Source organism: Drosophila erecta, unplaced genomic scaffold, assembly GCF_003286155.1.
Source record: "Drosophila erecta strain 14021-0224.00,06,07 unplaced genomic scaffold, DereRS2 tig00000021-arrow-pilon, whole genome shotgun sequence".
In the NCBI taxonomy this organism is placed as follows: domain Eukaryota; kingdom Metazoa; phylum Arthropoda; class Insecta; order Diptera; family Drosophilidae; genus Drosophila; species Drosophila erecta.
Genome location: NW_020825198.1, coordinates 4462759 through 4478053, shown reverse-complemented (window position 1 = coordinate 4478053; position 15295 = coordinate 4462759). Strand labels below are relative to the sequence as shown.

The following is a 15295-nucleotide window of genomic DNA, read 5'->3' as shown; positions in this document are numbered from 1 at the left end:
GGTTGTAGTTGAGTGTATTTTTAAATGCTTATTTTTGGTACTGAACAGATGGGGAAACCAGCAACATAGTCGTACACCTAAAACAAATGCTATGTAAATTAATTTGAAATGTAAACCAACTTACCAAAACTTGAGAACTATAAATGCAACCGCAGTTGTGGCTGCACGGAGCAGGGATCGCTGATGGGTGGGGAGTGGGACTTGTATCGGGAGGTGGAGCCTGGCCAAAAGGGGTCGCCGCTGACATTGGCCACGCGGTCCATGTTGCACGTGATGTGCGGCTCGCCGTCTGTGAACTGCATAAACGCTGCCTCATTATGTCAGGGAGCCAATTGTGAGGAGAGCATGAAACAGGAAAGACACGCCACCAGAATCGCCAGGAATTCGTATGATAATGCTTGAAAATCAAATCCCCCCTGGGGTGATTGTTCAATTTGTATGGCTGTTTGTTTTTGGCGCCTAATGATGCCATTAAGTGGCTGGAGCAGATTGCCGAAAGACTGTTGGCCAAAAGTGATGTAAGTGCACATATGTAGACAGCACTTGATGTGTGTTGCTGGTTAAAACCTATATGTAATTTCATTCAGAGTGCGTTCGCATCGAAAGTTGGAGTAATACTTTTCTATACGTGACGCAATCGTTCACTTGTTCTGCTGTTTTCTATTTTATTCAATGCCAGATAACATAAAACACAACAAAGGCAGGGAGTCACAAATCATGTTTGTATTTGATTTGATAGATATTATATAAATCTTATCATATATTAAAGAAAGAGACTAAAAAGTATGATTGTGCTTATAACTAATTTTCTACGAATTGCTTCACTAAGCACGCAGTCAATATCTGATCTTCGGTGTATCTTCTTGCTATTTTATGACATTTCTCGTTAAAACATGCTCGTATAATAGATGCGTATTATTCTGAATAATTGGCGGTTTGATGCAAGACATCTTTTATGTGAATTGATGATTATATAGTCCAATTAGTTGAACATCGCTTGCCGAAATATTTTGAGTCAGCTGTCAGCTACAAATTGAGACAAGAATACACTTTTACTGGTTGCACATAATTGGAAGTAATTTGCATTGGAGTGAAAGTGCTGACTTCAAGCATATTTCTTTCGATTCTTATTGTTAGGTTGCCAAGTAGGGCTTGATAAATATTAATTGTCCACAGACACTTCGGGGTCAGCGACATAGTTTCCGAATGTAAATTGTATCTGTAGATTGGATCTGAGTTTGCTGGGTAGCTGGCGCCCATTAATTGTGTTATATTATTGTGTTCAAATTATTCATACGTGACGTATGTAGCGCCTTAACTTTTCTTGAATTGAATTGAATGGGGTTATTAGGCTGCCCTTGGCAGCAGTTAATTGCGTAATATGTAGAAGCTGGGATCAGAAAATGATTTATTGGCTGAGCGACTACAGCTTCAGTACTGAATAGTTGATAACATGTGTACTTATGGGATAATGATTCACAATGATCTCTGACATTTCAACTGGCACAATGCCCCCATAAACAAAGTAATTTTAATCTTTCGCTCATTTGAGTTCTAGGTGTGTCCCCAAAATTTGTAGGTAAACAGCTACACAGAAAAGTATTTTTACTGATTGAACGCTTAGTGTTTGACAATGTATTTTAATTGGGCACAAAAGAGCATTAGGCTAAATGAAGTACCTGCTTGAAAATATTTATTTATTTTTACATATTTTACGTTCAGAATGAGGCAACCTTTTTTTGATGTTCAAAAAGATCGTGATTAGCACACAATCTCATTTTATTTGTGTGCAGTGATCTGCCCTTCAAAGTTACCATTATTTTGTTAATCTTTCCCGGCGATCTGAAGCCCATGAATGAATCATAGTTTTTTTTCCCGCCGAAGCCTACGATTTTCGTTTGGCGAATGAATGAAGACCGACCGCAAAGTTGTGTGGCTTCCAGATGAACTATCTTTTTGGGTGTGTGCGATGGCATGGAAATCGGAAACGGATTGGGTATGGGAATGGGACAAGGGCTTTGCGGTTTGCCGGGGAGGTAATTACAAAATATTGCCAGCCAGCCAAGTTGGCCAAAACCGAGTAGGGATGCCCGTGTGCATATAATTTCGGCATTGAGTCAAGTGTGCGACTCGTGTTGCCAATACTGGTGCCCATAATTGCGGGCGGCGCATAAAGTGTCTGCGGTTGGTTTATTTCCACGCACAAGTGTCCGCAAAAGTGGAGGGGGAACTGTACGGTATGTGAATTGTGAATGCAATCCGAAATTGGCCACATTTGTGCATTGATTACCCAGCGAAACGGAAGTGCCGCTTTAATCACATAATTTACAGATTCCAATGGATGGCAGCTTATGTTTTTATTGCTTTCTTGCAGACTCCCCATTCTGATCAAGATGCGTGTGCTCCAATGGGTAATGTTTACATTGGGCATGATTTGCCTGCTTATGGTTCCAGTGCTCGGATCCTTTGAGCTGGTTGGACAATCCATTAAAGGTTAGTGCCACACTGTTTATTGTACTTTTAACTTTTAACTTGTACTTTTGTGCAATCAGCAACTAAATATTGCACTTAAGGTGTTTAATATATTTTATTATTATTAATAATTAATTTATTACATTTTAATGAATTATTTATTATTAAATATATTATATTACTAATAAAATATATTATATTATTTAAACTTTTAATAGTTTATTGCAAGCTTTGGGGCTGAGCACGATTGCAGCATGTATTAAAAGTGAAGCATACTTTCGAGCACACGCATTGCACGCCAGTGCAACTCAAACTGTAATATTTCATTTTCTGAATTTAGTTCTCTTACTCCCAATGCTTTTGGGATACAACCAACAATTTCGAAATAAAGGCAATGAGTGTGACTCTAACAACTATTTAACTCCTTTTTCAGATGCCCTGGCCGAATACACGCTGACCGACATCATGAACAACAACCAATTTGCAGGCATCGAGTTTGGCGAGGCGGAGGACGGCTTCCCCGCCTTCCGCTTCCTGCAGACGGCGGACGTGAAGTCGCCGTATCGGATGCTCCTACCGGAGAAGCTCTACGAGTTCGCCATCCTCATCACTTTCCGGCAGAGCTCGCTGAAGGGCGGCTACCTGTTCAGCGTGGTGAATCCGCTGGACACGGTTGTCCAGCTGGGTGTTCACCTCTCGCCCGTCGTGAAGAACAGCTACAACGTATCGCTGGTCTACACGCAGGCGGACCAGAGCATCGGCCACAAGTTGGCCAGCTTCGGCGTGGCTCATGTGCCGGACAAGTGGAACTCGATTGCCCTCCAGGTGCTCAGCGATAGAGTGTCCTTCTACTATGACTGCGAGCTGCGCAACACCACTCTGGTGACCAGGGAGCCCATCGAATTGGTCTTCGATTCGGCGTCCACACTGTATATTGGCCAGGCGGGCTCCATTATTGGCGGCAAATTCGAGGTAAGTTCTGGCGGCGGCCAATTTGATTATGCCTTTGATCTGCGATCCAATGCAGGGGAATGATTTTCGAAACGCTATCGAGCACCTACCAGTTGCCCAATATTCAATTGAAGTGCAATTTTATTACCGCAGGGGTGGGGTTTAGAAATCGCTTTTAAGTGGATCTCTAATTTGTGCTCAGCACTGCAATGGTTTATTCAGGGAAACCATTATTTTGTGGACATGACCTAATTGTCTATACTTCACTTCGTTGCTTCATCATTTTTTAAGAAAAAGTTTTAATTTATATAGCATTAAAGAAACTTCGTCGAGGTAGAACATTTGTAAAAAAAAAAACAAAATGTAAAAGGCATTTTCTCGCTGTGCAATTTCATTCAGCAATAGCTGAAAGCTTTTCACCACTTACGCCTTGAGTCACCCCAAAAGTGGCGCCACTTGGCCATCTGGCGGAAAAAGTTGGCACTCTCTCAAAGGCACTCAAAAGCGTATCGTATACGCCATGTGGGCTTTATTGCGTATACCCCCCGTTGGCCGGAGAAAAACTCACTCGGTTTTGAGACTCTCCATGCTCTCGATTGAGCGTATTCAGCGCTCGTTGAGATTCAGCCAACGAGTGACCGAGTCGAGCTGGCACGAGGAGCAATGTGTTGTCTGTGGCCCGAACAGATTGCTGTGATTTGATGGGCCTCCTTGGACAGCGAGTGCGTTTACCTTTTCAGTTGCGTTCGCGTTTTCCAGCAGTTCAGATGGCCACGCGGCCGGTTTTAAGATGAGCCCATCGTTGCTGCCGTGCGGTCGGTACACGTCCTCGTCCACGTCCACATCCACATCCTCGTCGTCTTTGTCGTCTTCGTTCTGCTCGTCCTGCTCGTCCTGCTCGTCTTCGTCCTGGTTTTCGGACGTCGTGAGTGCGGTGGCAGCTGGCACTACCACTACCAATACTGCTTCTGCTACTTCTGCTGTGGCTATTATAGGCCCAAAAACAACTGCAAATGAAGCCCTTGTGCTGGCTTAGCCGCAAAAAATGAAAGTGATTTATATGGCCAAATGAAATATGCTCGCCTAAGTGAACCGACCGGCCCGGAATCGAGTCAATTAAAATTCAATTATGCGACCAAAGATGAAGGAGAGGCCGCGCAAGCGTTTGAAAACCGTTCGACCGCTGAACTCCTGACTGAACCGGAAGTTTAAACTGCCATTGAAGTGTGTTCCCCAAGCATAATCCTAGCAATCGATCATATCACAAGTGGATAAGAAAGTACATATCGTGCAACAAAAAGTGGGTTAAGTCCCAGACTTGCGAGACTTATCAACCGCAAGGATATATGCCAGATATCAAAACTGCAATTACTTTTACCCTTGCTCTGTTTGTTATCGTTGTCGTTTCTCGTCTTCGCGTTGCGACTGCCGGTTGTAAAAGTTGAAGAAGTGCTGGCAAACACGAATATAAACCCAAACACTGTCCAAAACCCCCACCAAAAACTCCACTCAGCGAGCTTGTTCGAATGGAAATCAATCAATTGCACAATGCCAGAATGCCAGAATGCCAGAATGCAGGCGGTGTGAAAAAGTGAATTAATTGCACAGCACGACGTCAAAGCTAAGAAACATAACGAACAGCAATTTACCAATAAAGAATATTATAACGAATAAAAGCACCACACGACACGACTGTCATTTGTAATTACAAATGAGCATGCAAAAAAGTGGCATACATAATTCACAATTACAATAAATTTTAAAGCAAAACACATACCTATAAATACAGCAAAGTATTTGCCATTAAATTATCTGTGATTTTTGTCAACATATTAAATATTTTGCGTGCGCGTGATTAAAACCCCAAATCCCCGTATCCATAACCCATAATTTAAAGTGAATAGTTGTGAATGGTCCCAGTGCGTTCGGCTTGAAGGTAAATATGGCCAGATGGCCTGAAAGTAGACCTACTTCGCACACACAAATGGTTTGGAAAGTCGCCCATCAAAGTGAACATGGTGCGCGCTTAAATTGTGTCAAGCTGGCTCGGTACCGAAAATAAAACCCCTTAGTCCAGCGAGCCATGGCTCAAATAGGCAGGATATAGGGCCGCATGGATTGCCCTGGCATGCCTAAATCAATGGCAAGCTCATTAAGCGCCGTCGAAAACAGTTTTTGCCCTGACGCGTCACTAACCACTGACTGAGTTGGCCAACTCCCGCATTCTAGCTCCCAACTTCCCAACTCCCAAACTGCCGCCCTTTTCCATTTTCGCCACCATCCAATGCTCCTGCATATGCATATTAAAGCAGCACGGGGCGTATGCGTAATATGTATGTATACATTTATAATATTGTGGGCTGTCCTGGGCCGCCTTTGTCTCTGCCTTCTGTGCTCCGCGCTCCGCGCTCCGCGTTCTTCGCATATGGCCGAAAGGCAAAGGAAAATACGTTTTATTTATTAAATAAAATAGGGCTGGCAGCGGAGGCTCTCTCGCTGGATTTTAATAGGCATCGGATGGTGGATCAAACAAAAGGCGCGTTGGCATAAAGAGCGAAAGTTAACCCTTCAGAAAAGTATGCTAACCATACTGAAAAGTACGAGTATCTCTCTACGGCTCAAAACTTTAAAGTCCTTGGCCATTTGGACTGCATTTAATTGCACGAGAGGCACAGCAAAATTTCAATTACAAAACAAACTTTGCTCTGCGCATCTTCTTGGCCAAAAGAGATCATAAATATTCATGTAAAAACCAACTGGGTGCATGTGAGCCTGTGTGTTTCCACTGCTAATATGCATTTAAATATCACAGTCTGACTTGCGGCAGCTACGCTCTCAGCAATATGTAATTTTGATTTGTAAATTAAACAATTTATCATCATAATAGAATATTAGGATCCATTATGCTGGCACAATTTCGAAATTCAATTCAAAATGTTTATTTACATATATGGTCAAGTACAGCCGTCCACCAACACCAACTGCCAATCAATTGTGCTGGAAATTAGTTTTAAACAAACACTCAGGTCCTGCAGGATTCGTCGGATATCGAACAGTTTTTAGTGGTTTGTTAGCTCACAGTTGGTCAGTAAGCTGTATATGGGTTGAAATATCTGTCGTTGGTTTAAATATTTTCTCGCTTTCCTCATTTTGCGAAATATGTATAAAGTATATTATAATGGGCAATGCCGTAATAAATAATTGAAAGCCAGGCAGCTTCTTTGATTCCTCGAGCATTATTTTACGACGGATCTGGTTTTCGATACTCATTTACCGCATATATTTCCGCTTGATGGACGGCCATGCGAGTTTTACCCCAAGGCAATAACACATGTACATACCTTTTGTGTTTATGTCCATAAATGGGTTTTTTATTACGACTAGAGCTGCAGGCCGTTAAAATCGGCCGTACATATTCGGTGCCTATTTTATGAATCTGATGGGGCTGTTGATTTCTGGAACCCACATAAAACCCTTACAAAATAATGCGAACCGAACCGAACCGAACACATCTTCAATGACACAAGGGTACGCAGAACTATGATTATTTTGTAATTTTATAGGTACCCCAAAAGGGGCGAAAAGCCATCCCAACCGAATGGGGCGTCACCAATAAACATAAATTATGCAAATTTTTGACTTTAATTATACAAGCTGATAGCACCGCCCCATATTCCAGCCCATAATTTTTTGGGTTATTATTAATTAGGCAGAGAATTCATGAGCGCGTTTAATCATTGGGAACACGCGTCTCAAGGAACCCCTATATGATGTGGGGTTATATCTTGTGACTTATGTAGATATATACGAGTAAATACATGTGTGGATGGGAGGAGCTGTCGGGCTTATCGATCAAACGCTTACAAAAGTCACAAAAGCCTGAGGTTAGACATTAGACATTTCTTGTACTGACGGTTTGTTTTGTTCCGCCTTCATTTTAAGGATACATGTGTGACACATATCCCACTCCTGGGATTCATTTCTATTCCATTTTCCGACCTTGTCACAGATAGCTGCAGACAAAGACGGCCCACAGAAAAAAAGGGAAATTTGTGCGGAAAACGGTGCTTATTAAAAATTACATGTCAAACGGAAAGCCAGCAGAGGAAACCCAAAACTCACACGAGATGACTTTGCACAAAGCTTTTAGATTTCGTTGCTTTTGGGGACGGAAGAACCCTTTTTAAATATGTCGCCCCATTATCTTCATTAGGCGCTAATGTCCGAAAAAGGGTTTCACTCAAACTATTGCCCTTTTGAAACTTTGTTTTTTTCTGGAGAAGGGGTCCAGGATTTAACTTTCTGGCTACCATGACAACTTCAAAAGTCGTTACTTATTTTTGTGTACTTAATTTGGCAAAAGATATGAAATTTCCTTCTTATCGCACTACCAGCTTTTTTTTGTTATTTCTCTCAGCACAAGCTTGCCCCTTTTCATTAAAAGTAAGGCTGAGGGCCAAGGAGAAGGTAATTTCATTAGAAAACTTGAACCGCGTCAAACTTTAAGCTTAAACTCCGCGCCAGTGTGCCTGCAGTCGCAGAATTTTAATGCTGCGTGAAGAATGCCAAGTTTAGAAGGGTGGGAGTATAGGTGGATCCAAACCAGAGGTGTGGGCCAGTCGCTTGACTTGGCATAAAAAAGTTTCCTTTTGGCCTTCCACTTTTTGGGCGCGCACAAAACTTTGTGTTACGCCGCCGCCGACTCGTTGACTCAATAACTGGTTGGCTTCACTCCCACCCAAAAAAAAAAGAAAAGAAAAAGGGAAGGAGCCAAGTCGTAGGTGGCCCAAAAGGTGGGCGTGTTAGGTGGAGCTGGGGGCGTGGCCGGGTGTTAAAGACTTAAGGTGAGCCCATGGACGCTGCTGGTGGCTCTAGACTGACACGATTATCGTAATTATGCGCTGACTGTAGCACACTTTTGTGAGCCAACTCTTAGCCCCGTAATAAGTTGTTGTTGTGTAAGTGCGTCTGTGTATGTCTGCATCTCCCGTACGTGTGAGTGTGTGTGTGTGTGTGTTGGCCCAACTTTTGCCGCAATTATGTAGGTTGGCAGAAGTTGCTGTTGCTCTTCTTTTTATTCATTTTATTTTCATTTTACTTTCAGTTTTTTCGGGGGTGCACTGGCTCAAGGACATAGCCGCCAGAACCCGCTGCAAAACATTTGGCTTATGCCTTTATGCGGTTGCCAAGAAAAAAAGAAATTACCAAAAGTGTAGCAGAAGTCGTAGCAAGACATCTTGCGAGCATGTGACCAATTTTCGGAGCTTCATTCCTTGCCTTTGACATTGCTATAATTCAATATTTTTTTTCAACTAAACTTGTTGGCAGCTTAACTTTTTCAAAAGTTTACTTCAAGTGCTACCTCTGATTTTTTGTGGTTTCCCATTTCGATGGTGATGATTGTGGAGTTGAAGTATTTTTTAAGTATCATTTTTATAGAAGTAGCCTTTTTTGATGTATTTTTTTACGTTAATCGCCGAGCTAGGTTAATGCAAATTTGTGCTGCTTAAATCTGTCATTAAAGGGTATCAGTTGGCCTTTTCCCCTCCTTGAGTCATATTTTTCAGCCGCCACCCCTGGCGCCGCAAATCAGTGAGAAAACGCTGACAAGCGACGGGTGGAAGGAAAAAATACGGGAAGCAGAATTAAATAAAACGTATTACATTTGTAGCGTTTACAGGAAGTTAGCGTGAGGGTCGGGGGTCCTTGGTCGAGTGCCTGTTAAGGGGCGTGTGCGTGTGAGGGTGAGTGTGAGGAGTGTGTGTGAGTGTGGGCGAGGGTATGGATGTGAGCTCCTTGCCATACATGTGAGAGTGCTTGTGGCATGTGTACAAAAACGCTTTGTGGCAGGGAAAGCACCTTCCTGCTTCCTACAGACAGAAGCGTTGTGGCGCGGCAAGGGAAGTTCGCAAGGTTAAGACTTGGCCACAAAAGCCATTAGGCATCAGCATCAGAGCCAGCAATATCACTAAGCCAAAGTCCAAGCGGGTCAAATACACTGGCCGACATCTCAATCAGAGATGGCAAGCGCCTTGGTAAAAATCAGGGTACAAACCTAATTTAATGATCTCACTTCAGCGTAGACCAATATATGGCGCCCAACGACGGAACTGTATTGAATGAAACAGAAATTTGGAAATCAAATAATGCAGTGTAATTAGAAATCAAACGCTTGATTTTTAAAAAGGCACTAATCCAGGGATAAGCTTCCCATCACTGTGAACTAAAATCGAACCAGAAGCGAAAACCAAACCATTTGTGTGTGGCGATGGTGGCAAAGCAATATACCCACCCTCAGCTAATTAATATTCCAATTTATGCATTTCCTTTCAGGCAATTCTATTCGTCGCCGGTTGTTTGTTGTTGTTCATTTCGCTTGGCGTTGATTTCTCGTAGTGCTTTAAGTGTTGCATATCGCATCGGTGTTGAATCGGAATCGTGTAAATATCGTACAAAATGGCAATGGTTATATCAACGCGTGCCAAGCTCGTGATTACCGCGCTGATTCTGTTCTTCCTGCTCGGCATCGTCCTCGTAACGGGCTCCACAAAGGGATGGTTCAATCCCAATCGCTACAACGGCGAACGGGTGGCAGCTAGGATTCAGGTAACTAACTTAAATCCACAAGCCTCGACCGCAACAAGTTTGGCGGGGCTTGCGTTTTTTGTAACCGAATAGCTTTTCAGTCTAATTAAAATGAACTAGCCAATTAATTATAATCATTATCAACACGTGTCTGGCGCACTATTTCGCCGCCTTTTTGTTTGCCACAACCACTTTACGAGGCTCGCCAAGCATCTAAACATTACGAACTGTGTTATGTGTAATACTGAATGGTAAATGGTAAATGCTAAATGCTTGACATCCTGCCCCTTTAAATGCAAACAAATGACACCGGTGTGGGCTCCAGTACTGGGATTCCTCCTGCACTGACCAGGCTGCTTTCAACTCGGGCGGGGGAGTTTCGCCTCTAGCGCGGCTTATGCCCGTCCAGCACGCACACCCCAAACACACACCGTACCCGCACACACACACAGCTGGAACTAACAACCAGCACACACAACAAGTTGGGAAAAACTTTTAAACACACACCCGCAAACATCGTCGCAGTCACAACGAGCGGAGAGCAAATAAAGCATGCCAGGATGTACACAGGAAACGAAGCTGAGCACTTGTTTTATAAAGAATTGAGAAATTTTTAAAGTTCATTTTATTGTGATTTCGGAAATATTAAGAATGCCAGAGACTGGCGTATTATTTTTTATAACAAAACTAACCCTAATCGTTTCCGTTTCGTATGTACATAGTAATGCAGCAGACAAGTTGATAGGTTACATTTATAATGGATACTGCTTCTATTAGCAGTGAACGGATTGAATTATTTATAAGTATTATTACAAGTAATTAAAAACAAGTAATTAAAAACCAGTAATTACTGCCATTCAATTATTTGCCGTGCACGTATACATACAGGCAGTACACGAAAACAAATAAAGTTTATTGTGACAAATGTTTCATGACAACAGCACATTTCGCTCTGGTCGAGCACACCTGCCTCATCTCCCGCAGGTGAAAGTCCACCTTTGTTGTTGGCTAGCAGTGGAGTAAAAGGACATTGCAATTATTAGAGCACATTATAAGCATTTTGTTGCCGACGCTCGGTCACAAGATAAATTGATAAGACTGACACGGCTACGCTCACCTGTTTGGTGTAGTACTTCTTGTCCCGTTTAACGAGCTGCGTTTTAAGTTTTTCTGCTGTCCACGTGGCGTATACGCAATGTCAGTTTTTGCGACTGCTTGAAAGAATCCATTTGGTGAATGAGTGGGTTGCACTTTATAATGCCCCATGGTATTTCTTCAGAGTATTTTTACGCTGCTCCTTAATGGACTTGTTTTTCATGTATTGATTTTCCTGAAGTAAGTGCACAAGTACATGGCAGACCATCATGTCTCCAGTTTGTGGCTGGTAAAATGTAAATATCCTCAGTGTTTCGAAAATGTTTATGAATCTAAATATACAAATTTCATTTATGTAACTTGCACAACTGGTTTACCACAAAATACTTTTAGACTTTATGATGAGCTAACGAAAAGCAGAGATGAAATGATTTAATCGTATTTAGGAAAAAGCAATGCATTTCACATTAATAGAATGTGAAGAACGCACTTAAACTTAATTAAGTTTCCTCTGTTTCCTAAACATGCAAATAAGACTTTCTACTGGTTAAAGTTTTGTGTCAAATACAATGACTTAAAAGGGTGTTTAATTGAACGCGTCTTGCAAAGTGCTAATTTCCCAACCATTTTATAAAGTTTTGTCATAAGATACACAAATGATGTGCTCAAAAAAGACAAAAGAGCAAATGGCACCTAGTTCCGTGTTGATAGAACCTTTTCGTTCCTGTCAAACGTTCTTTTCCATTGTTTCCGCGCCGAAGGACCTTTTCCAAAGGGACGAGACCAATACAGAGCCACAATACGAGAAAACTTCGACTAATACCTGCATAATTGTTGTGCTAATTTTGTCAGCACGCCCAGTTAATGTTTCTATTGACACCAGGCACGTTGGTTGGCTAAGGGGCGGTGACTGGTGGGCGGGGCTGGGCGATGTCCTTTCCCAGAGTTGCACTGCTTTGACATTATTTACGCTTACCTATGGGTTTGGCTCGCTCTCACCTGCCCCTTGCCCCAACCCCCTGCGAGTCTGAAAACAGTGATTAAACTAATTTTATGCAGCAGCGAGGCAGGACGAGGGCGAATACAAGGATACAAGGATACAGGCGGGGATTCGCGGAAAACGAGGAAGTGGCGCGGGGCGAGGCAATAAAAAACCATTTAAAACATTCAAAGTGTCGCATGAGAACGAGCGAAGTGAAAGTCGACAAGCGTTAACGACTGCCTTCGATATGGAACACAGTCGATGGCTCTATTTTGCTGTTTTTCAATTACCATTTGTACATGGGAAAACATACCGCCACAGAAAGAAACATAGAAAAAAAAAGTTACCTTGTATCTGAAGTTAATTTGGCTTGGATCAGTTTCCTTATGATTATTTTTATATGACTTTCACGATTATTTTTCGCAGTGCCTAACCAAATATATGTGTTGAACGCGAAAATGGAATCAAGCCCAGCAAGCAAAGAAACAAAGTTTAGCAATAAAAATCTAAAACAAGGAGCACGAGTTGTAGCCAGGCAGTTAATAAAGCCATTTCTGCATGGGCTGTCTCACCTGGCACCACCCACTAAATGGCGCCCGCAACCACCCACTTTCGCCCAGCACCACCCACTAGCAACCGGCGTTGGGTTCATTAGCAGTGACTTCCATTACACACGCTTTCCCCCGCTGTTGTCGCTATTTTCCTAGTTTCCTTGGTGCTGTTAATTACGACCCCACGATAAAAATGGTGGTAAAAAATAGGGTGGGGAAAATCGGTGGAGAACGAAAGGAAAAAACGCCTGGTGCACAATTGGAAATTTATAAAAATTACACGTAGATTGACAGGCAATTTGTCCTTGTTTAATACGAGGTGGTTATCCACTGCCGGCGGTAGTAGAGCTTATTGACTGATTTCTCCGAATTCCCGAGGCTTAGATATGTGGCTTTCGAGGCAGGGCGAGGTCTATTAGGTTTCATTAGTGCCTAATTACCCAAAAGCGAAATTAGGCGAAAGCCAATTATAGTTAATGCATTTACCGATCCGACTCGCCGAAAGTCGTCGATTGGACATTTATGGGCTGACGAGCATTGTGTTACAACAGGTATAAGTCGATAATCCTGCTGCGCATTTCCAATTAATAAGGCATTTATTATGTGGTATCCTTGTGGGCATAAAAACGCAATTCACACCCGCACTCAGACATGTTGCGAAGGAACCCAATCCATCGACATTTCTGCGGAAGGGAAAGAAAGTAGCCAACCATTAACTCACATCCACTATCCCATTCTCGATTGAGCAATAAAAAACTACCGGAAAAGCATTCCCCTAGATTTACGTAGACAAATGCACAGGTACATACACACAAGTATATGTGCATTCGTGGCTGGCAATAAATTATAAAAATATCCGAGTGCCTCAGCAGCAGAAGGAAGGTTTCCGTCTAAAACAGAAACAAAATACCAGTGGCGAATTCCTGGGAATCGAATCACTGTTTACTAGCAAATAAACCTGAAACTCGATTGCTATATTTTATTTCAAAATTAAATTCCTTATTCTGTCTCTAAAAAGGCATTTATAAAGTATTTCATTTTCTGCACTAAATAGAAGCTGATCCAAAGTCAATGGTCTGAAAACTAGCTTCTTTCTTGACTAAAATAAAGTCTCGAGCTGACTAAAGGAAACGATTTTCATATTCATGAGTGTCGTGCTCTACGGCCTTACTTCAGATAAATTCAAATTTAATCCCCACATTCCTGATGTGTATAAATTGCGAAAGGCAAAACATTAAATATTGAGCAACGCTCCGTACATTTGATTTATGAAAACATATTACACCCGTTGCTATCCTGCAAGGCGGAGAAAAGAAACACAACCGGAGTAAAAATACGGATATTTGTGAAAGCTTCTTCCACGGTCTGGGAATATAAGCATATGAAAAACTAGCTTCCGTTACGTTTATGATAATATTTTATTAAAGCGCAGCATGCCACTATAACTACGGGTTAGCAACCAAATGGCAGGAGTTTGTGTTGCACGCACCCAAGGTATCGTATAGAAATCCAAGGCTAACTTGGAGCTCGATGACGACGTCGACACGCCCCGCCAAAGAGTCCGTAATAAATTTATTATTGTGCCGCACCAGAAGCCAGAACAGAGCAAAAGTTGCAGAACGATGGTCTGGGTGGTGTAGGTATCTCACTTTTGATGGCATGGATAGCGCAACTTTTAGCCGACTCTTGCGGTTTCGACGCTGCGATAGGCAGCGGAAAGTTTTCGCTCCTTGAACTTGTTGCATTGACAACCTGCAACGGAAGTTGCTCCCTCCAGATTGCAACTTCTGCTGATAGCCCGCATGCTGCAAATTTTAGATAAATTTAATAAATAATTGGGTAAGATAACCATTTGATATCCTATTATGCATTTAAATGACATGTATCATAGTAAGATCAAATTGGTATCTACTATCTCAGAATCCTGAGGCAATGTGATTGTTAGTAGATACTCTTGGCTTACCACTCCGAAAAATTGTAATTTGAGAACAAATGTTACCCTTCACGCTATAAGTATTGCAAATAGCTAGCTGGCGGGTTAGTTTTTGCCCAAGTGCGGCTGCATCTGCATTTGCATCCGAGAGTATCTGTGTGAGTGCGTCACTATGGCCGCTGCTCAGCAAATTGGATGCAACCCTCGCCGGCGAGAACTGCAGTTGGCAAGCGTGTTGACAAGCACCACGCACTATGATGCCCCCGGGGCGTGGGGATTTGACTTGCTACCTCAGATATGGCGGGAGACATGCCTAGGATAAGCCACGCCATGCCATATACCACCTTCCCATTGCCGCAATATAAATAGCACTGATTTGCGCTAACAAATGCGGAGCGGTGGCTGTCGCTATCTGCTATCTGCGACTTGCTGGCAGCCCGAAAGTTAAGCCAACCAACCGTACAACCCATTTGTTTATTATGAAAATACGGGCTGCTCGGTCTCGTGAGTGGAGCTCCGTATTTCGTATCGCTTTCTCCGGCCCTCTGAGCCTGTATCTGTGCCTGTGCATGTGCCTGTGCATGTGCCTGTGCATCTGTGTGCGTGCCCGGCGTGTTGGTATGAGTGGATTGCCGTCTGTGTGTGTGTGTGAGTGCTGCCCACAAAAACCTTAAACTGATGACACACTTCACATGGAGGTTTCTGCCTTCGGCTATGGTTCTGGCT

General features: G+C 42.7%; 1 protein-coding gene across 14 annotated transcripts in view; it reads left to right on the top strand.

Annotated features, from left to right (window-relative positions):
• LOC6543875 (collagen alpha-1(XVIII) chain) overlaps nt 1–15295 on the top strand; it is a 63626-nt gene that overhangs the window by 10786 nt on the left and 37545 nt on the right. For 10 of the 14 annotated variants that reach the window (XM_015157932.2, XM_026976524.1, XM_015157934.2 and 7 more), the window contains exons 3-4: nt 2375–2493; nt 2906–3444. In XM_015157932.2, coding sequence (XP_015013418.1) covers nt 2394–2493; nt 2906–3444 — 639 coding nt within the window. In that variant the 5' untranslated portion in view covers nt 2375–2393. Of the gene's footprint in view, nt 1–2374; nt 2494–2905; nt 3445–4086; nt 5360–9756; nt 10030–15295 lie in introns of those variants that run through there. The other 4 variants (XM_015157933.2, XM_001971474.3, XM_026976526.1 and 1 more) reach the window with 1 other exon arrangement.